We start from the raw sequence: 17,237 nt of genomic DNA on the forward strand, positions 1-17,237 counted from the left end.
ATTGTTAGAAATTAAATTTTGATTAAGTTGCGTACAAATGGAACTATACCCTAAATCCTCATTTCAGGGAATCTTTTATAGGGATTATAGGAATGTAGATAGTTTGAAATTTGAATCCTCATATTTCTGCGCCACTTATTCCAAGTCACGCCAAATTTCGGTAACGTGACTTGACGAATTTTATTGGTCAGGTGAGCATTTATCTTAAAAATACTTTTACAAAAAAAAAATACAAAGAAACGTTTAAAATATTTCTTATGTTCCTTTTCATTTTATTAAATTTATTGCTGGTTTTTTTTATTAAAATGAACTGAATAAATTATTTGTTATTTTATAGAATTTGAATTTTACGATAAATCTTTATCTGTTATATTACTTATATAATTTTAATAATCGTAATAAAAAGATAATTTTTTAATGTATTAAATAGAAAAGTCTTCTTCTTTATACTCCCAAGGCTGCAAAAAAATTTTCAATATATTTTATAAAAGATCGCGTTTTTATTTTCACCACAAAATAAAATACAATAAAAATAAGAAATATAATAGAATAAAACTATAATAAGAAGAATAATATACATTCAAGGCGAAATTACAGGTACTAAGATGAGAACTGATATATGTACAAAGTTACGATTACCGAAAATAAATTGGTGGTGTTTTTTAGGTGAATGTATACAATGCACAAGTTATTTTGCATGAAAATGTTCGACTTTACACTTCGAAATTTGCAAAATATTAAAATATTCGAATATTTATACTAGAACCAAGAGGCCCTGGTATATAAGCTGACCCATGAAAACTAATATTTGTTTTTTAAAGGTCTAAATGATCGTTTCTAGTCGGTTTTATCATATAAACTGGTAAGATAGGTGAAACCGGTTAAACTGTTGGCATCGCTAATAGCCTATTACAGGATAGATTTCAGGGTTGGTTAGAAGAATAGCCTATATCTTTCAAAGAAATCTGTTATAACAAGGAAGGAAAGTTGGATTTCAGGTTTCGTAGAGAGCATGTTGCAAAGGTTCAAGGCTTCAAGCTGAGAAGAAATTTTGTGTTGGTATCAATTTGTAAAATGCTTCAAAAAGGAGGAATTGCACGATCTTCCTGGAAAAAAAAAATGTTTATTGGATGAAAGATTTGTTGTAACCTTATAACAATAGGAATAGTACGCGCATACGGATCATTACTTAATTTATCGTTTCATTCAGTTACAAAACAATATAACATCATTTTAAAAAATCTTTTAATTTTCAGTCTAGTCAGTCTAGTCACAAAAATTCACGAGAATCTCAATTTCCTCACATGATCTAATTTAAATCACTTATCTTTAAGTCTTCGAGAGGATCACTAAGGATCTAAGCATTTGGTGAAGATATGTGATTATTGAATATTGTATCGTCATACGAGATTCATTGGAACGTTTCGAGACTGGAGTTATAGAAACAATTGATTTTGAATCTAATGAAAGTATTTGAAAAATTGTAGACCTGGGCCGCTGGGCGTCTGGTTATGAAGACGAAGGAAACAAATTAATTTGTGAGCGTATTCAGTGAACAATAACTGTTTTGGGGATGATATTATAGAACTATATAATATTTTTCTCAATAAAAATTATAATTTTATTTTTTGTTTGTATTACACACAAGCTGCAACTTTGATTCGAGTATATCTATTTGTATTTGGACGCTTGGACTTCATATCCCACTAATTATAGACCTAATATTTCTTTTTATCATACTAAGAGTCTTGTACATATTACAAAAATAAAAATAAGAAGTAAAATGTGTTTCAGCATTCTATATATATATATATATCTAAGGATTAAAGCAGTCTTATTCTTGTTAATTTTAAAAGAATAAATTAATGAAACTATTCTAATTGAAGTATAATGAATATTGGTACAAACCTATCGACTTAAGACTGTAGGGATGAAAAATGCAAGCTGGATATAAAATGGGTTAGCCTATATTTACGCCACTAAAAGATTACTGTTGTTTAAAAGTGGAAAGGTTTAGAAGGTTAAAATTTAGATCGGTAAATCGATGCCAAATTAGGGTAGGGTATTCCGGCGTTTTACGTTAATGCTATTAACATTAACGTTAACGTTTGAAAAACCGATCCAAAGTTTAAAAAAAACGTGAACATTAACGTTAGCATTTTGTATCAAAACGAAACGAATCTTAACGTAAACCCATGTCCATACCACCCATCTGAGCAAGGGGCGCTTATGTAATTATTTTTTTTTGCCGACAAATGGGGAAATGTGGAATGTGGAATAGGGTTAAAATAGTACTATACTGCTATTCTTACTATTTTTGGAGCATGAATTGAATGATTTTCTCCGATCTTTTCTTTATCGATTACAAATTCTTTTTGTCCTTTAGGTGTAGTTGGGATCTGCGGATGATACCGAAGCAACTTAGTTGGCGTACCACGGTGAAATCGACGGGTACTCCTTTTTTTTCATTTTTCCTTGGCGTTAATTAATCACTAATCAAATTTTTTAAAAAATTTTTGATTTCTAAGTTCGGTCAAGGACCAGCAGTTGATGCCAAAGTCCTGGGTGGGAGTAATGTGGTGAGTGAATCAGCAGGTACGAGGTTTTTTTTCGTTTTATAATTGATTACTAATCAATTTTTTTTTCAGTTTTTCTTTTGTCATATTTGAGTTCAGTCAATGTAAAAAAATTTCTAGCTTTTTTTGCTAAAATAATAAATAAAAAATCTTCCTTTTCTTTAAATACTAAAAAGAAGCCACTTTTTCTCAAAAAAAGAAATAAATATTTATTCATAATAAATTTATATTGTTTAATAATTTCTCTTACCACATGACATATTAAATGGTTATACAAAGTGTATTATTAATTGCCTTATTTGACTAAGTATGGGAAAATCAAATTTGCCTACAGATTGTGGTATTGTTTTTGAATCCAAAGCCAACAGCCCAACACAATACTAGTTATTGTTTGCTTAAAAAGAATTCGATGATCTGATCAGGTACTACATAAAATTGTGCGACTGAATCTCGTATAAATTCGCTTAACGAAGAAATGTATCGATTGGTCTTTGCAGTCTTCTCAAATAAGTCAATGAAATGGAAGTGCAATTTATCAGATATCTTCAAAAAAACAAGACATTCCATCTTTTAAGTCTGCTTTTATTAATACTTATTATTTACTATGATAAAAACCATGCTCTTAATTACATTTTCGTATCTGTCGAAGCATATTTATATATTTTTACATACGACATGGTAATCTCACGTAGTGTTACCAATTATGATTCTTCTAGTGATCACGTTTACACTAATGCCATCCGAAAGCGAAATTATGAATTTATTGGTGTCAGATTATTCATCGCTTTTATTTTTATAATGTACATTCTGGCTGACATTCTTCCAAATGTTTCATCATTATTTGTATGGCTTTTTATTTTAGTACCTATGGTATATTTTCACCAATTCTACCAATTCAAGGTCTTATTCGATTTTTCTTACTTCTGCCCCCCTCTAGAAGGTTGCTTTAGGATTCTTACAATTGCATTTCCTTGCATCTTTTGTGGAAGTAAGGATAGCAGAATATTAGTTAGTATAATCCTTTTCTTTTTACTTGTGTCTATGCACAAAATTAGAAGATTGGTGAGAACAAGCTATTCTCGTGCAACACATAACATTAAAGATATTGAAGAAAATCAATATGACAAAATTGTATTATACCTTATTTTCTTTCTTTCGTTATACAATAGTATTCCTATGTTTTTATATTTTATAATAGCAAACTTTTTGACTAGAAAAGTTTTTTTTAGAGTTAATTTCGGTGGAGAAGGAGAGGAAAGGATTACGATGTGGGGATTATCTTGGCCTTGTGATGCGCTTGTTTCTCCTATGGATTTTGGTGTAATCTACATAAGCTTTGCCTTGTCTGTAATTTCAATTGTGTTTTACAATTAAATTAGTTTCCTTGTCATATTTCATATTTTCATCTGATTGATTTTCTCATAATTTTTATTACGTTTAGCTTTTCTAAACAATGTTATAAAATTTAATAAATGTGGTATAAATTATTTTATCTACACAATTTTTTAATGCCATTTAATATTGTAATATATGTGTTATTAACAAGAACATTATGAACATTATGATATGATCAAGAGATATTTTATTGTAAATATATATAAAATTCGAAAAATAAGACTAGATATGAGGACCGGTCTAGCAAAAGCCGGGATTTGTCCGATAACGTATTTTCGAGGTTGAAATTACGTAATCAATTTGATGATCATTACGACAAGAATTGGATTTTTTTCGAAACGGTCTTAAGAAAATTAATTGAAGCCTTAGGTTTCAATAAATTATATCAATTTAATTTATATCATAAAATTTGTATAATACATATTTTTAATAAATTTAATGCAATATTTTTTAATAAATTAGTTCACCAAAATAAAGTATATTATGAATGGAAAAACTTTTTTCCAAATGGTTAGACTCATAAGCTTATTAAAAATCGTGAAATCACGTGACCGGACCCAACCCCGGCATCTTCCCCAGCGTCGCCCCAAGATTTTTCACCCACGTGACCTGCATAAAATGTCACCCCGTGTCACACCCAACCTTTTTTATTTTTTCATAAGTATTCTGGGGACTTGAAAATTTTTAGTGGTGAAAAAAATATTTTTCACGCCCCTTAAACATCACCGGTCACGTGGGGTGGAATTTTACTAGAAATCTTGGGGCGATGCTGTGGTAAATCAACCCCGACCAGGCCCCATATACCTGAGACGCAAGTTCCGAGTTACAAAATCTGATTGATTAATTTTATACTGATATGTATTTTCAATAAAGGCTCTAACATATTTTTTTAAAAAATAAAATTTTTAATAATTATTTCTCTACGAAAGTAAAGTACATGTATATAATTCATATTTTTTACCAGGTTCCCGTCGAATAGATTTAGTTATTTCACTTTAAAATGATTGATTTGATTTTACGTTCTATACGCGTTTCTAAAAGTGATTATCCTGCAAAGTTTTAATAAAGCATCGTTAATAACAACTTGTTGATGTAATAGACTATTATTATCATTATTTTAAATAATAATTTTTGTGAAATACCACGAACATTATTTTTGATCTCTTTTTAATAAGCCAGAATTAATGAAATCACGCGCAGCAAGTTTGATCCAACAGTCTAGTATGACACCACTTATGGTCTCGGGGACGGGGAGGTAAGTTTTGATATGAAGCAAATCGACAAATCAAAGATTAAGAACTTCATTAGTTGTAATAAATGGTCTGATACACTCAAAAGATCTTAAAATTCAATAATGAAATTATGAACATAATAATTAAACTTACTTCTAATATCTTGACTGATTTTATCTATGCATGTCAATGTATCATTGACCTTTTAAGATTTATGTCCATAATTAATGTTTAATTCTAAAATTCCATCATCTTACCCATATTGTTGTGAAAATTGTGATTTTGGTAGCATGTAACAATCAATCCAATCTGTTACAATACATAAAGTAAAGCAATCTCTTATTCTCTTTACACCTGTATAAATAACCGATTAGAATTCGCAAAATTTTAATAATAAAAATAAATTACTACAGTAATTAGGTTATTGACTTCCAAAATAATTTTATTATATCAAACTTATAAAAATAAAAGAGATAAAAGATTCGTCAAAAATTTTTTTTAAAAAAAAAAATGGAAAGGGAATATGCATATTCTGTATACGTACACCGGAAGCTTATAAGCTATCTTAATTATAAAAATATAGGGAAAAAAGTAAAAACGAATTTAAAAATTGATTTAAAATTCAAAATCATATTTAAAAAAAATCATCGTTTTTGTACGAAAAAAAAAAGAAAAAAAAATTTAAACCGATAAAAAAATTAGATACCCGAACACATTGGAGGTAAAGTAAAAAAAAAAAATTTGTGATTTCATGAAATAAATTATTCGAATTTTTAATACGGCGGATTCGGCGGATATTGAATATATTTTTCGAATAACTCTAATAACTCTTCTTCAGAAGATCGATCGAAGTTCATAATGTTGGTCGAACTAGGTGGTACGACCGTGGAGTAAAAATTTCGAATTTTATATTCATCTTTCGCATACTTTATAAATTCGTTTTTTAGATAACACGAAAGATTTTCTCGCCACATTTGTCCGGTAAGTCGGCCGATTTGCCAAGATAACAACTGAGGATTGTCGTTTTTTAATATTTTGGAATAAATTTTATAAAAATAGATATAACCGTTGGGCGTACGAGCCCTAACGGTTCGTGTTTTCGAACGCGTACGTTTCGGACGAGGAGGTTTTTTGGTCATAACAAATAAAATAATTAATTCTCGCCGAAAAAAAGATGAGCTAAATTTCTGTCATTTTTATACTTTATTTTTTCGTAATTAATTTTTTATTGAAGGAAAAAACAGATTTTTCTCCGATTTAAACGTAATTGTAAATCTATTCTTCAAAGTTCGGAAATAAATGAAAGTCAACTCCGTCCATAAAAAGGAGTAAAGGATAAATTTGTTTAGAGTATTGTGTCAGAAGGTATAAAGAATTACGTGCGTTCATTCTTTCAATACACCAAATCGAAATGATGATTGATGACAAAAGGAAATAGATTAATGAGTTCAAATTTAGTAAATGTTAAAAAGATCTATCGCCAAATTATTAATGGTGTATCAAACAAAATTAAATGTAATGAAATGAAAATAAAAAATTTTAAGAGAGATAAAATGAAGATTATTGATAAAATTGGATGCTTTTATAGTCTAATTTTAGAAATATGAACCACCATATTTATCAAAAATAATAATCATTGAAAAAAAAAATTAATAATCAAAATGTATGATGCATTTTTTTTTTTTTGGTAAAACATTATAAACCGATTTTTTTTTTCAAGGACCCTAAAAGACATAAAGATCGGCATTATCAGAGATCTTTAAATTTTGATTGGCTCCTTTATTTAGTAATAGGAACGCGAGATCTACCAATCGTTGATTTTAATCGAAACTTTAAGTATTTATAATTATAATTTATTAATTAATATAACATGAAAAAGATTTCACTCGAAAATTATAATTTTATTAGCCGTATGTAATGAAATGAAAAAAAATTAAAAATATTTCTCTTTCAAACGCTGCACGCATTCTTTTTTTTCTCCCTATTTCTTCCAAATATTTCCAAAATTTTTCTTTCATTTTACTATTGTCGAAATATTTTGTTATAAGTTGGCGCTGTTGTATCAGTATGCACTGCAGTATGCAATTATAATATATTGTTTCTCATTATGTGATTGTGTGTAATCTTTTCTTTCGCTTATGACAATATGTTGCATTAAATCAATGCAAAATTGGTAACTTTCTCAAAGTTTTTGTGTAATGATTATTGACTCACAATTAAAAATAGAGATAATAATAAAGATGGTAAATTTAAGTGGATATTTACCCGTTTTAGTAGTGGCACGGCAAGGACCATCAGGTTATTAAACCATATTTGTAGATGATAAATTTTGGTTAAGCTTAATAAATTTTTATTAATGATATCAAAATATTGGACCCTAAATTTATTATTAAAATTGTTATTATTTACGAAAATAGAAAAATATTAGGGTGCTAGAAAAAAGGGGCAATTGGTTTGAATATTAAATATTGTTCTATAGTAAAATTTTCAAATTGTTATGTGTTTGATCACCATGCTTAAACTTGTTTATTCAATCAATTTGGTAGTACCCACCCCATATTGGCGCTGGTAATCTCTATTAGAAGTTTTTCCGGTTCTGCACCACCTAGGTTTTAAAAAAAATTATTTCTGATTTAATTCTTTCAAATACGATATTCTAATAAGCGTTTTCATTGCAATATGAAGCTTGGAATATGCAAAATATAGAAGTGAGAGCATCAAAAGCTTTGTATCTTTTGTATCTAGAAAACCAGTACCAATGTATTTCATGGTTTCCTAGAGTAAGCTTGTATTCGAGTTACCTCGGTTATTCCAAGTACTTTTTCTACAAATCAGAGTTTTTTTTTTGAAATTAGGAAGAAATAAAACACAGCAGATGTGTTTATACCTGTAACAATATAGTACTTTCACAACAGCAAATACCATTGTCACGAATTAAATATGGTTTAGATATATATAATTGCCAAATCTTATAGTAATTTAAATTTTGTGCGAAGTTTTATTCCTTAACATTTGTCAAATTCATGAGCAAATTTCTCCATGGAAGTAGAGGAAACCAGATAATAGGGAATTAAAATAGGTATTAAAGGTAAGTTTTTTGTGTTGACTAATTACAACTTACCGTCGGTAGCAGATGGTTTAACTAACATGAATGTATTTTTTTTGAACGGAACTTTAGGTCATAATGTGGTCGCTGGGAGCAGGATCTTAGAATTTCCTGACGTTAGTTTTCGTGTGTCGTCGCGTATTTCTATACTAGCAAGATCAATTTTTCCTTCTTGATACCAAAATCCTTGTCTAGCGGGTTTACTTGGATTAACGTCGACCAAAATTTATATTTCGCAAACGAGACACAAAAATGTATTATGTTTTATAACGTGTTATATTATTATTGATAACTTAAATAAAGAAAATTTCATTTTACTTAATAGAAACTGGCGGATAATCAGTCAGACGGGCATTATTTATTGAAAAGAGATTTCTCAAAAACACGTACATCTTTACTTCTTATTTAAGGTAAGACCGATCAATTAATAATAATTTAATTTATAAAATAATAAATAATGCTATCATATTTTTATTATAGGATGACATTTACATATAATGAATGAAATACATGGAAAAATATTGTATATCAATTAAATAAATTACATGTGATTAAATAATATAATTAATAAAATTATTACATATATATATAATTTTTATATCATAATTTTTTCTTTTTTTTCTTTTTTTTTTTTAGTGATGAAGTTTAAACCATATAATTCTTATTAATCCAAAAATTAATACGACGCCCCAACAAGCGATTAAAATCCAAAAAAGAGGGAGTTCGGATTTTAACCTATCTTCATAAGCATCAAATAATCTACCAATTTGTCCTCCCGTACCTTCTTCATCGGGTTCACCTGCAAATCTAATCGTAGCTTCACTTATGACTGAATTCATTTTATCAGGTTTTATCATTAATATATTTTCACTAACACGTGGCAAACCAAGGTGAGAATTATCTTTTATAAATGTTAACCCACTTTGAATTCCTTTAATTTTTACAAGAATTAAACAATTTAATAATTCATCAATTACATTTCTTATAAATGGAACTCCACCAAATGTTGTATTAACAAATCCAACAATTTCATCAACTGCTGTATTCAATGTATTATTAAGAGCTGTTGTGGTAATATTAACCCAACCAAATAAATTTTGATTTATATCATTCTCCAAATTTATTATAATATTGTTGCTTTGTGTAGAATATTGCTATAAAATAATAATAATAATAATAAACATTAATATTAATTTTTTTAAAAAGTAAACTTTTAATAATAATTAATACTCACTTTAGATGATTCTTGTAAATTTGAATTCATAAGTCCCATAACAGTATTTCCAAAATTAGCAATACTTTCACTAATTTCATCTTTATAAGTATGTCGAACACCATTTAATATTGCAATTTGAATAAATATAGATATAATTCCTGATAATCCAATAATAAAACATATAATCGCCGGTTTAAATAATATATAATCCCAAAACCATCGATAAATTTTTTGATTTTCTCGATTCTTAAAATAAGTTGAAGTTTTAACTATATAATTTTGTAAAAATGGATTTTCTGAAAATTTAATAATATCAATAATCGAATTTTTATTTATATTCGAATTTGTCCTTTTAAAATTATTTAAACTTTTATCAACTTTGTTCATAAATCTTTTATGAGAGATCCAAATATAAAATATATTTGCTAAAATTAATAATATAGAAAGTGCAAATAATATAGAAAGTCCAATCCATGCTGTTCTTTTCAAATCATTTTTAATATTATCAAGTACTTCAAGATTTAAATTATTTTCACAAAATTTTATGTTATTACCCATTGGAGGTACTGGAAGGATTGACGAATTAAATTTTATATCTGACATAGAATTATTAATAATAACTCGTAATTCATTAAATGGAATTGAAATTAAATTTGTTAATCTATTTTCAATTTCATCCATAGAGGGAATACTTGCATTAAGAGTATCTAAACCATTAACGATACCGGTCGTTGGAAATGTGACCTTATTTAAATCTTCTGCTGCCGGAATAGATACTGTAGGAATTTCGGGTAAATTTAATAATCCACCAACATTTGATAATGCATTTCTAACACCTTCTAAAGATGAATTAATTCCAGCAATTGAATTGTCTATTGCAGTCTTAATTCCAGCTAATGCATTATTTGAGAAACCTTGTAAAAATATAACAGCTTCTGATACGGCACTTATTGATCCTCGTACGGCCAGTTCTAAAAGACATCGAAATGTACTTTTATACAAATTAATGAAAAATACTATTATACCGTTCAATGCTTGAATACCCAAGTCCAAGGTTCTTACAAATCCTCGAATTGTCGAATTTATTGTATCAGTTATTGAGTCATTAAAAGGTCCAGCCATAAAATGTGGTAAAGATATTAAAGATGACGTAGCTAATTCGAGTGCATCACATGACTTATTGACTCGTTGTCTTATATCTTCTATAATTGGATCAATCGAATTCATTGCGATGAATAATCTGCCGATTACAAATATAAATGAAATAATCGGGTAAGTGATCCATGCTAATGATAACTTTCCACGTAATCCAATATATGGATGAATATTAGAATAGGAATCTACAGTATTTAAAAAGTTAGTAATTTATTTACTGGTTAAATTTAATTTATCAGAAAAATGTAAAAAATTTTTTAATTTAAAAAGAATCATATTTTTCAACAAACCATCATTAATAAATTTCTCAGAATTTATAGAAGCATTTGATATATTTTTATGTTCTGAATATATACTAGAAGATGTATGTTCTGATGATGCAACACCCGCTGACCAAGAAGCTGAATGGCTTAGAGGTGGCTTGTTTATATTTTTTTGAGACATTTTCTCGTTTTTTTTTTTATCCCCTCAATCGTTTTAGTGCAAATTATATAATTTTACGAAAAAAAAAATTGAGGGGATAATTTGGGCTAAATCAAAAAAAAAGTTTTTTTTTAAAGAAATTTCTAATTTATCATGTGATAACTATTATTACACGAATTTGTATTAGTAAATTTATGACGACAAAACGATAAAATTATGATGAAATGAATTTAAACGATATGCGGGTTAGTAAGAATACAATCGACAGTGTGTATTACCATTAAAAGAAATTGATAATCACGCCACTAGGTAAATGGCTAAATTTTACCAAGAAATTTACATTTCATGTCGTAACTCCAGGGTTTTCTGACGTTTTTAATTAAAATGACAACCTCAGATCATGAATTATTTTGGTTTAATGGGATGATAAAAAAAAAATAATCCTTTTTTGATCTATTATTTTATTATTTTATTAATGGGTTTTGTTTTTTATCGCACCCGTGAAATATCGCGCGAATCGTCAAAATCCCGAAATGTCCCGACACCCCCATAATACTGATTTTTCTTTCTTTTATTAATAAATTTTCAAGATTTTTCATTTCGGTATTTTGAATTCGGGATTATGAACTGTCGGGCTTATGAAATGTCGGGATTATGGCAATTCAGGATTTTGACGTTTCGGGATTTAGAGTGTCGGGATAATGTACCTTACCAAACCCATTCTAAACCCTTTTTGATATACTAAATAAAATTGTAAAGCAGGCAGGAATATTATATGATTTTTTAAAATCCTTTATTAATTATTAACTAAAATTAATTATTATAATCTATAATATATATTATTTTCTATTACTAATTTTTTTATCCTTTTACAGGAATACTTTGAGGAAATTTGAATAAATTATTAGGATCATATTTCGTTTTTATATCAACTAACTTATTAAAATTTTGACCATAATATCTCGTTTGCCAATCATCTAAATCTCTATCAATATAATTTTGATAACTAAAATAAGAAGTAAATTTTGATTGAAAATTCTTTCCGAAATCATTTAATTCTTTAACACATTTATCACCTTGCGCTTTATTTTTCCAATCTGAACCAACTAATTGTATACCATAAATTGAATCACGATGCATGAATGATGAAGTATCATCAACAATATTTGCAGTTCCACCAAGTAAATCGAATAAAGCATAAGTACTACAAGAAACAGTACTCAAAAAATTTGATAAAGTATCTATAGCTTCTGAGGTTAATCCTTTATTAACGAAAAAAGATTTTGCTTTAAAGAAATATGGATGATGTTTTGGTTTTACTACATCATTTGGAGGAACGTAAGAAAAAGTTACAACAGAATCAAAAAATGTTTCTTGTTTAAAATTTGATGATGTTGGTTTTGGTGCTCTTGATAAGAAAGGTTTCATTGCATCTTTTGCATTTTTGGCTGGACCTAAATATAATCCATCAATTGATAAACTATCTTTATCAAGAGACACTGAAAGAACAATATTATTATCAAGTGTTGGGCCAACTTCATTATAAGCAGTAAATAGTTGTTGTACTTGAGATCGTCTAAATTGAAATTGCATCGAAGTAACTTGTGGTGGTACTTCATGAAGCTTAAAGACAAATGATGTTACTATACCAAAACTTCCACCACCTGCTCCTCTTAAAGCAAAGAATAAGTCGGCATTTGTTTGTTTATCAACTTGTAAGAGTTTTCCATTAGCGTCAACCATTTCCATAGAAATGATATTATCAGCAGCAAAACCATATTTACGACCGGCAAACCCATAACCCTATTAAATAAATAAGAAATATATTAAAAATAAATTTAAATATTTGAAAAAGAATGATTTAATAATTTAATATTTACCCCTCCAAGAGCATGACCTCCAATTCCAACAGAAGGACAAGTTCCGGCCGGAATTAAGAAACCAGCTTGACTTAATTTATCATAAATGACGCCTAATCTATTTCCTGCACCAATTTTAGCAGTTTTCGCTTTTGAATCAATTGTGATTTCATTAATATTTGTTAAATCCACTACCATAACATTATTTCTACCACCTAATCCATATTTTTCATACGAATGACCTCCTGAACGTGCAGTAATATCCATTTTCAATTTAGTAGCGCAATTAATTGATGTTTGTACATCTTGATTATTAGCAGCGTAAATTAAAACTGATGGAGTATAATTCACATAAAGATTTTCATCAAGAATTAATGATGGAAAGGTTTTGTTGTTTGGATAAACGGTTTGACCTTTTATTGAAGAGAGACATGATGTTAAAGGGCTGGCATTTACTTTTACGAGATTAATTAATAAAATACACCATAAAAAAAATAAAATTATATTAAGTTTTTTCATTGATTTCATTTTTATCTTTTTTTTTTAGGGTAAAAAAAGTTTAATTATAGTGTATTGTAGTTTATTGCTGGGTTGACTAAAGGTGTATATATATGTGTTTTGCGTAAATCAAAAATTAATGATGTAGTCATTTACAAAATGGTTCTTTCTAACCTTATTAAAGCAAAACTATTTTGGGCAAATAAAAATATGAGGAGTATGGGAGATCCAAATTAATATATACCTATAAATAGATATTCTATTATTATCATCATAATAAAATTAAGAAGTGATAATCCATTTTAATCACCAAAGGTTCAAAAGAAACTTCGAATCACTTCAAGATCCGAGGTAACTCTGGAATCGAAATACGAAAAAACTCTTCTCAAGAAATTTATCATGAATTAAAGAAGACGAAAAATCATTAAATCATGGATTTTTTTTGTCTTTGATTATTACGTTATCATGCGCTAAATGTTGTACATACATTACATAATCATACGAAAATATATTGATAATATAATCGTTAAATATGAGGTGACTGACAACCTATAACAACAGATAATATGGAGATTAGCTTATTGTTACAATTGCTTGATTTTTTTTTATTACGGTTTACTCTATTATTATTATTCATTTTTTTTGCATGACTTTCCTATAAATTTTTAATAAAGGAGGGATGCTATTGATGCGCATTGATGCGCATAGAAATTACATGCATATAAAAATAAAATATGTATACTTTTACACATGTAAAATTTAAAAGCGAATCGCGGAACCAAAGCAAATCCGATCGACCGATATTGATTTTCGATTACTTGGATTACTATAAACAAATACAAATAATAAATAAAAGGACTATTTGAATAATAAAATATTATATACTATTTATAATGTATATAAATCTTTTGAATTTTTGAAGAAGGTTTAGAGCGTAGTGGTAGCGTAGTATTATTTACGTGGAATTACTCTAGTATAGACTTTAAGTCGGTTCGGTAAGGCTATAATAATAGTTTGTGTAAATTATTGGTTTCATCTTTTTCTTAGTTTGTGTAAATTGCTGTTTCATTATATTTTTCTTAATTGGTCGAAAAATGCGAGACATTTTCCGTCATTTAAATTAAGGTTTTTTTTAATCCCTGCGCACGCTGTTCTCGGTAAAAAAAAAGAATGTGACACAACGATATGATTTCGCAGCTAAACAAACATAGAGGAGTGCATGCATAATATTTATTATTTCTTATTCACCTAATCTGTTAACATTTATTACCAAAAATTTAATCATTTTGGTGTAAAAATAAATTTTTTTTTTATTTTTTTTTCATAAAAAAATCTAATTTTCCAAAGATAACAATCAAGTGACTCTTTTAGTTCCATTTTTAGGAATAATTATAAGAAAAACCCCATGCATGTATATATTATGTTAACTAAATTAAGCTAGATAATATAGATAATAAATTAATGATTTAATTATTTCACGAGGTAACTTTGCGATAAAAATAAAATTAAAAAAAATCCAAAATTATTAATTTACAAATTTTTGTCCGTATTAATTAATAAATACAAAAAAAAAAAAAAAAAATAGATAGATAGATAGATAGATTGGTAGATAGATAGGTAGAATAAATGATAATAGTAGTATGTTCATATAGAAAATAAATTATTAAAATTATAAAATTATTAAAATTTAAAGAACTATTAGGATTTAAAATGAATGATAGTAATAAATAAAAAAGAAAAAAGTTCATATAAGATAATAAATTATTAAAAATTATAATTAAAATTAATAAAATTTTGGGATTTAAAATAAATGATAATAATGATAATAATAAATAAAAAAGAAAAAAGTTCATATAAGAAAATTAAAATTATAATTAAAATTAATAAAACTATTAGAATTTAAAATAAATGATAAATTGATAATAATAAATAAAAAAGAAAAAAAGTTCATATAAGAAAATAAATTATTAAAATTATAAAATTATTAGAACTATTAAGGATTATTTGATTCAGTATAAAATGCGCCATAACGATTGGTTATAACGAGAGGGATTTTGTCCAAGGAAAGTTGGAGGCGATATGGATTAACCAGAGTTTGCTTAATTAAGTACAGTGAGTAAGGGATCAATGTAAATCATCCATAGTAATGGTGAAATAATTTTCTTCATCCGTTTCTTCCCATTCCTCGGAGTGGTAGTTTAAAATTCGAACAAGATCCTTTTCGGGATATCTGCAAATTTATTTGTCTTTGTTTTGTATTCGCCTTGGTTGCCGATGCGAACTTTGTATGAGTGGGTGGATAAATATCCTGTTAGTTCCTACTACCAGATGGAGACATTAAAAATGTAAAATTATTCTATCCTAAATTTGCTGCCTTTTGATATAATTCAACCACCTCCTTTTTTAATTTTTAATATTAAAATTAAATATATTAATTTCCCTTTCTTTAATATATATGTATATATGTATATGTTATATGTATATATTTATGTGTATATAAAAATAAAATCTATATTTAATATTATTAAATCAGTATGTGATTTTCATATGTCTGCCCGTATAGTTTGAAACCCCTTCAGTATAGGTCTGTCACTCAAATAAATTATGTATCGGTATAATACTATCTTTACTCATATCATAAACCCATTTGTCCATAATTCTATATTACATGATTTTATGTCGTCATCTAACTTGGCAGTCTTATGATCTAAACTTTATCATGTTATTTAAATATAATTCATTGTTAAAAATGCGAAATAATAATTTAAAAATAAAATAATTATATTGTGGAGGTGGTGAATGCTTCTGGAAACAAGTAAGGGTAATTTAAAATAATTATTTGTAATATTTTGTAATTTTATATACTGTATATAATTTATAATTTATAATCAGTTATGGAAATAATTTTTTTTTTTCTTTAATTTAGCTTTGTAGTAGTGGATAATGGAGTGATATAATCATTTCCTAAGCAGTGTGAGTGAAGAAATTAGAAGTAATTTGATGGTTTACAGAAGACAGAAATGTATAATAAATATATCTAAGGATTGTTTGTTAATAATTGTAAGGTAAGCATTATAATTTTGGCAGTGTAATAAAATGTATAAATTTTGAAAATGTATATGTTTAAGGTATTATATATCCTTAATAAAAAAAAAAAATATTATATATATAATAAATAAATGTATATTGAGTATATTAATGTGTATAAATTTTTATGACCAATCGGTCGTATGAAAGGGAAGTGTTTTTGATAATGAATGCTATTCCATATCGTAGAACTTTCGTGGAAGTATTGTATATTGTATGGTTTTGTTAAATATAGGGCGGGCGAAGAATTGTAACTTGATTTTGTACGATAGCTCTTTCTTCCTCAGAAATAATTTAAAAAGTGAATCCTTCACTTTTTATTTTTAATATTAACCCATTTAGTCACGTGGAATTTCCAGGGAGAGAATCGTAAGAAATATGTATCAGATAGTACGTAAAATATGAAAATATGTAAAAATATATTAAATATGTAAAAAATATGTAAAATATGTTAAATATGTTTAAATATGTTAATATGTAAATTATGTTAAATATGTAAAAAATTCGTCAAATATGTAAATTTTCATAATTTCTATCTTGATCTCTATTTACTTAATTATTTTAAAAAAAGAAAAAGTTTTGAATAAGAATTTTTTTTTTATTGTTGAATATATAGGATATATAGGGAAAGAAAAATAGCTTTTTTTTTAAAAAAGTGAAATAATTTTTTTTTTTAAAGTTTTAAAGGTG

The 17,237-nt window shown here is 27.1% G+C and overlaps 3 protein-coding genes across 3 annotated transcripts; 1 reads left to right on the plus strand and 2 right to left on the minus strand.

The window, feature by feature from the left end:
- The first annotated feature begins 3,062 nt into the window (after nucleotides 1-3,062).
- On the plus strand, nucleotides 3,063-4,077 carry OCT59_018894 (uncharacterized protein). Its single transcript, XM_025319727.2, has one exon. The coding sequence runs from the start codon at nucleotides 3,096-3,098 to the stop codon at nucleotides 3,948-3,950; it is 855 nt and encodes a 284-aa protein (XP_025173056.1). The 5' UTR covers nucleotides 3,063-3,095; the 3' UTR covers nucleotides 3,951-4,077.
- A 4,864-nt stretch (nucleotides 4,078-8,941) lies between these two features.
- On the minus strand, nucleotides 8,942-11,124 carry OCT59_018895 (uncharacterized protein; the record flags this gene model as incomplete). The annotated part of the gene is made up of 3 exons (XM_025332359.2): nucleotides 8,942-9,463; nucleotides 9,544-10,865; nucleotides 10,971-11,124. The coding sequence occupies 3 exons, from the start codon at nucleotides 11,122-11,124 to the stop codon at nucleotides 8,942-8,944; spliced, it is 1,998 nt and encodes a 665-aa protein (XP_025173054.1).
- Nucleotides 11,125-11,879: 755 nt separating this feature from the next.
- OCT59_018896 (uncharacterized protein) lies at nucleotides 11,880-13,537 on the minus strand. The gene is made up of 2 exons (XM_025309461.2): nucleotides 12,984-13,537; nucleotides 11,880-12,906 (listed from the first exon to the last, which is right to left on the minus strand). Exons 1-2 carry the CDS (start codon nucleotides 13,488-13,490, stop codon nucleotides 11,965-11,967), a joined length of 1,449 nt encoding a protein of 482 aa, XP_025173053.2. The 5' UTR covers nucleotides 13,491-13,537; the 3' UTR covers nucleotides 11,880-11,964.
- Nucleotides 13,538-17,237: the final 3,700 nt, after the last annotated feature.

Source organism: Rhizophagus irregularis, chromosome 28 (genome assembly GCF_026210795.1).
Source record: "Rhizophagus irregularis chromosome 28, complete sequence".
Classification (NCBI taxonomy): domain Eukaryota; kingdom Fungi; phylum Glomeromycota; class Glomeromycetes; order Glomerales; family Glomeraceae; genus Rhizophagus; species Rhizophagus irregularis.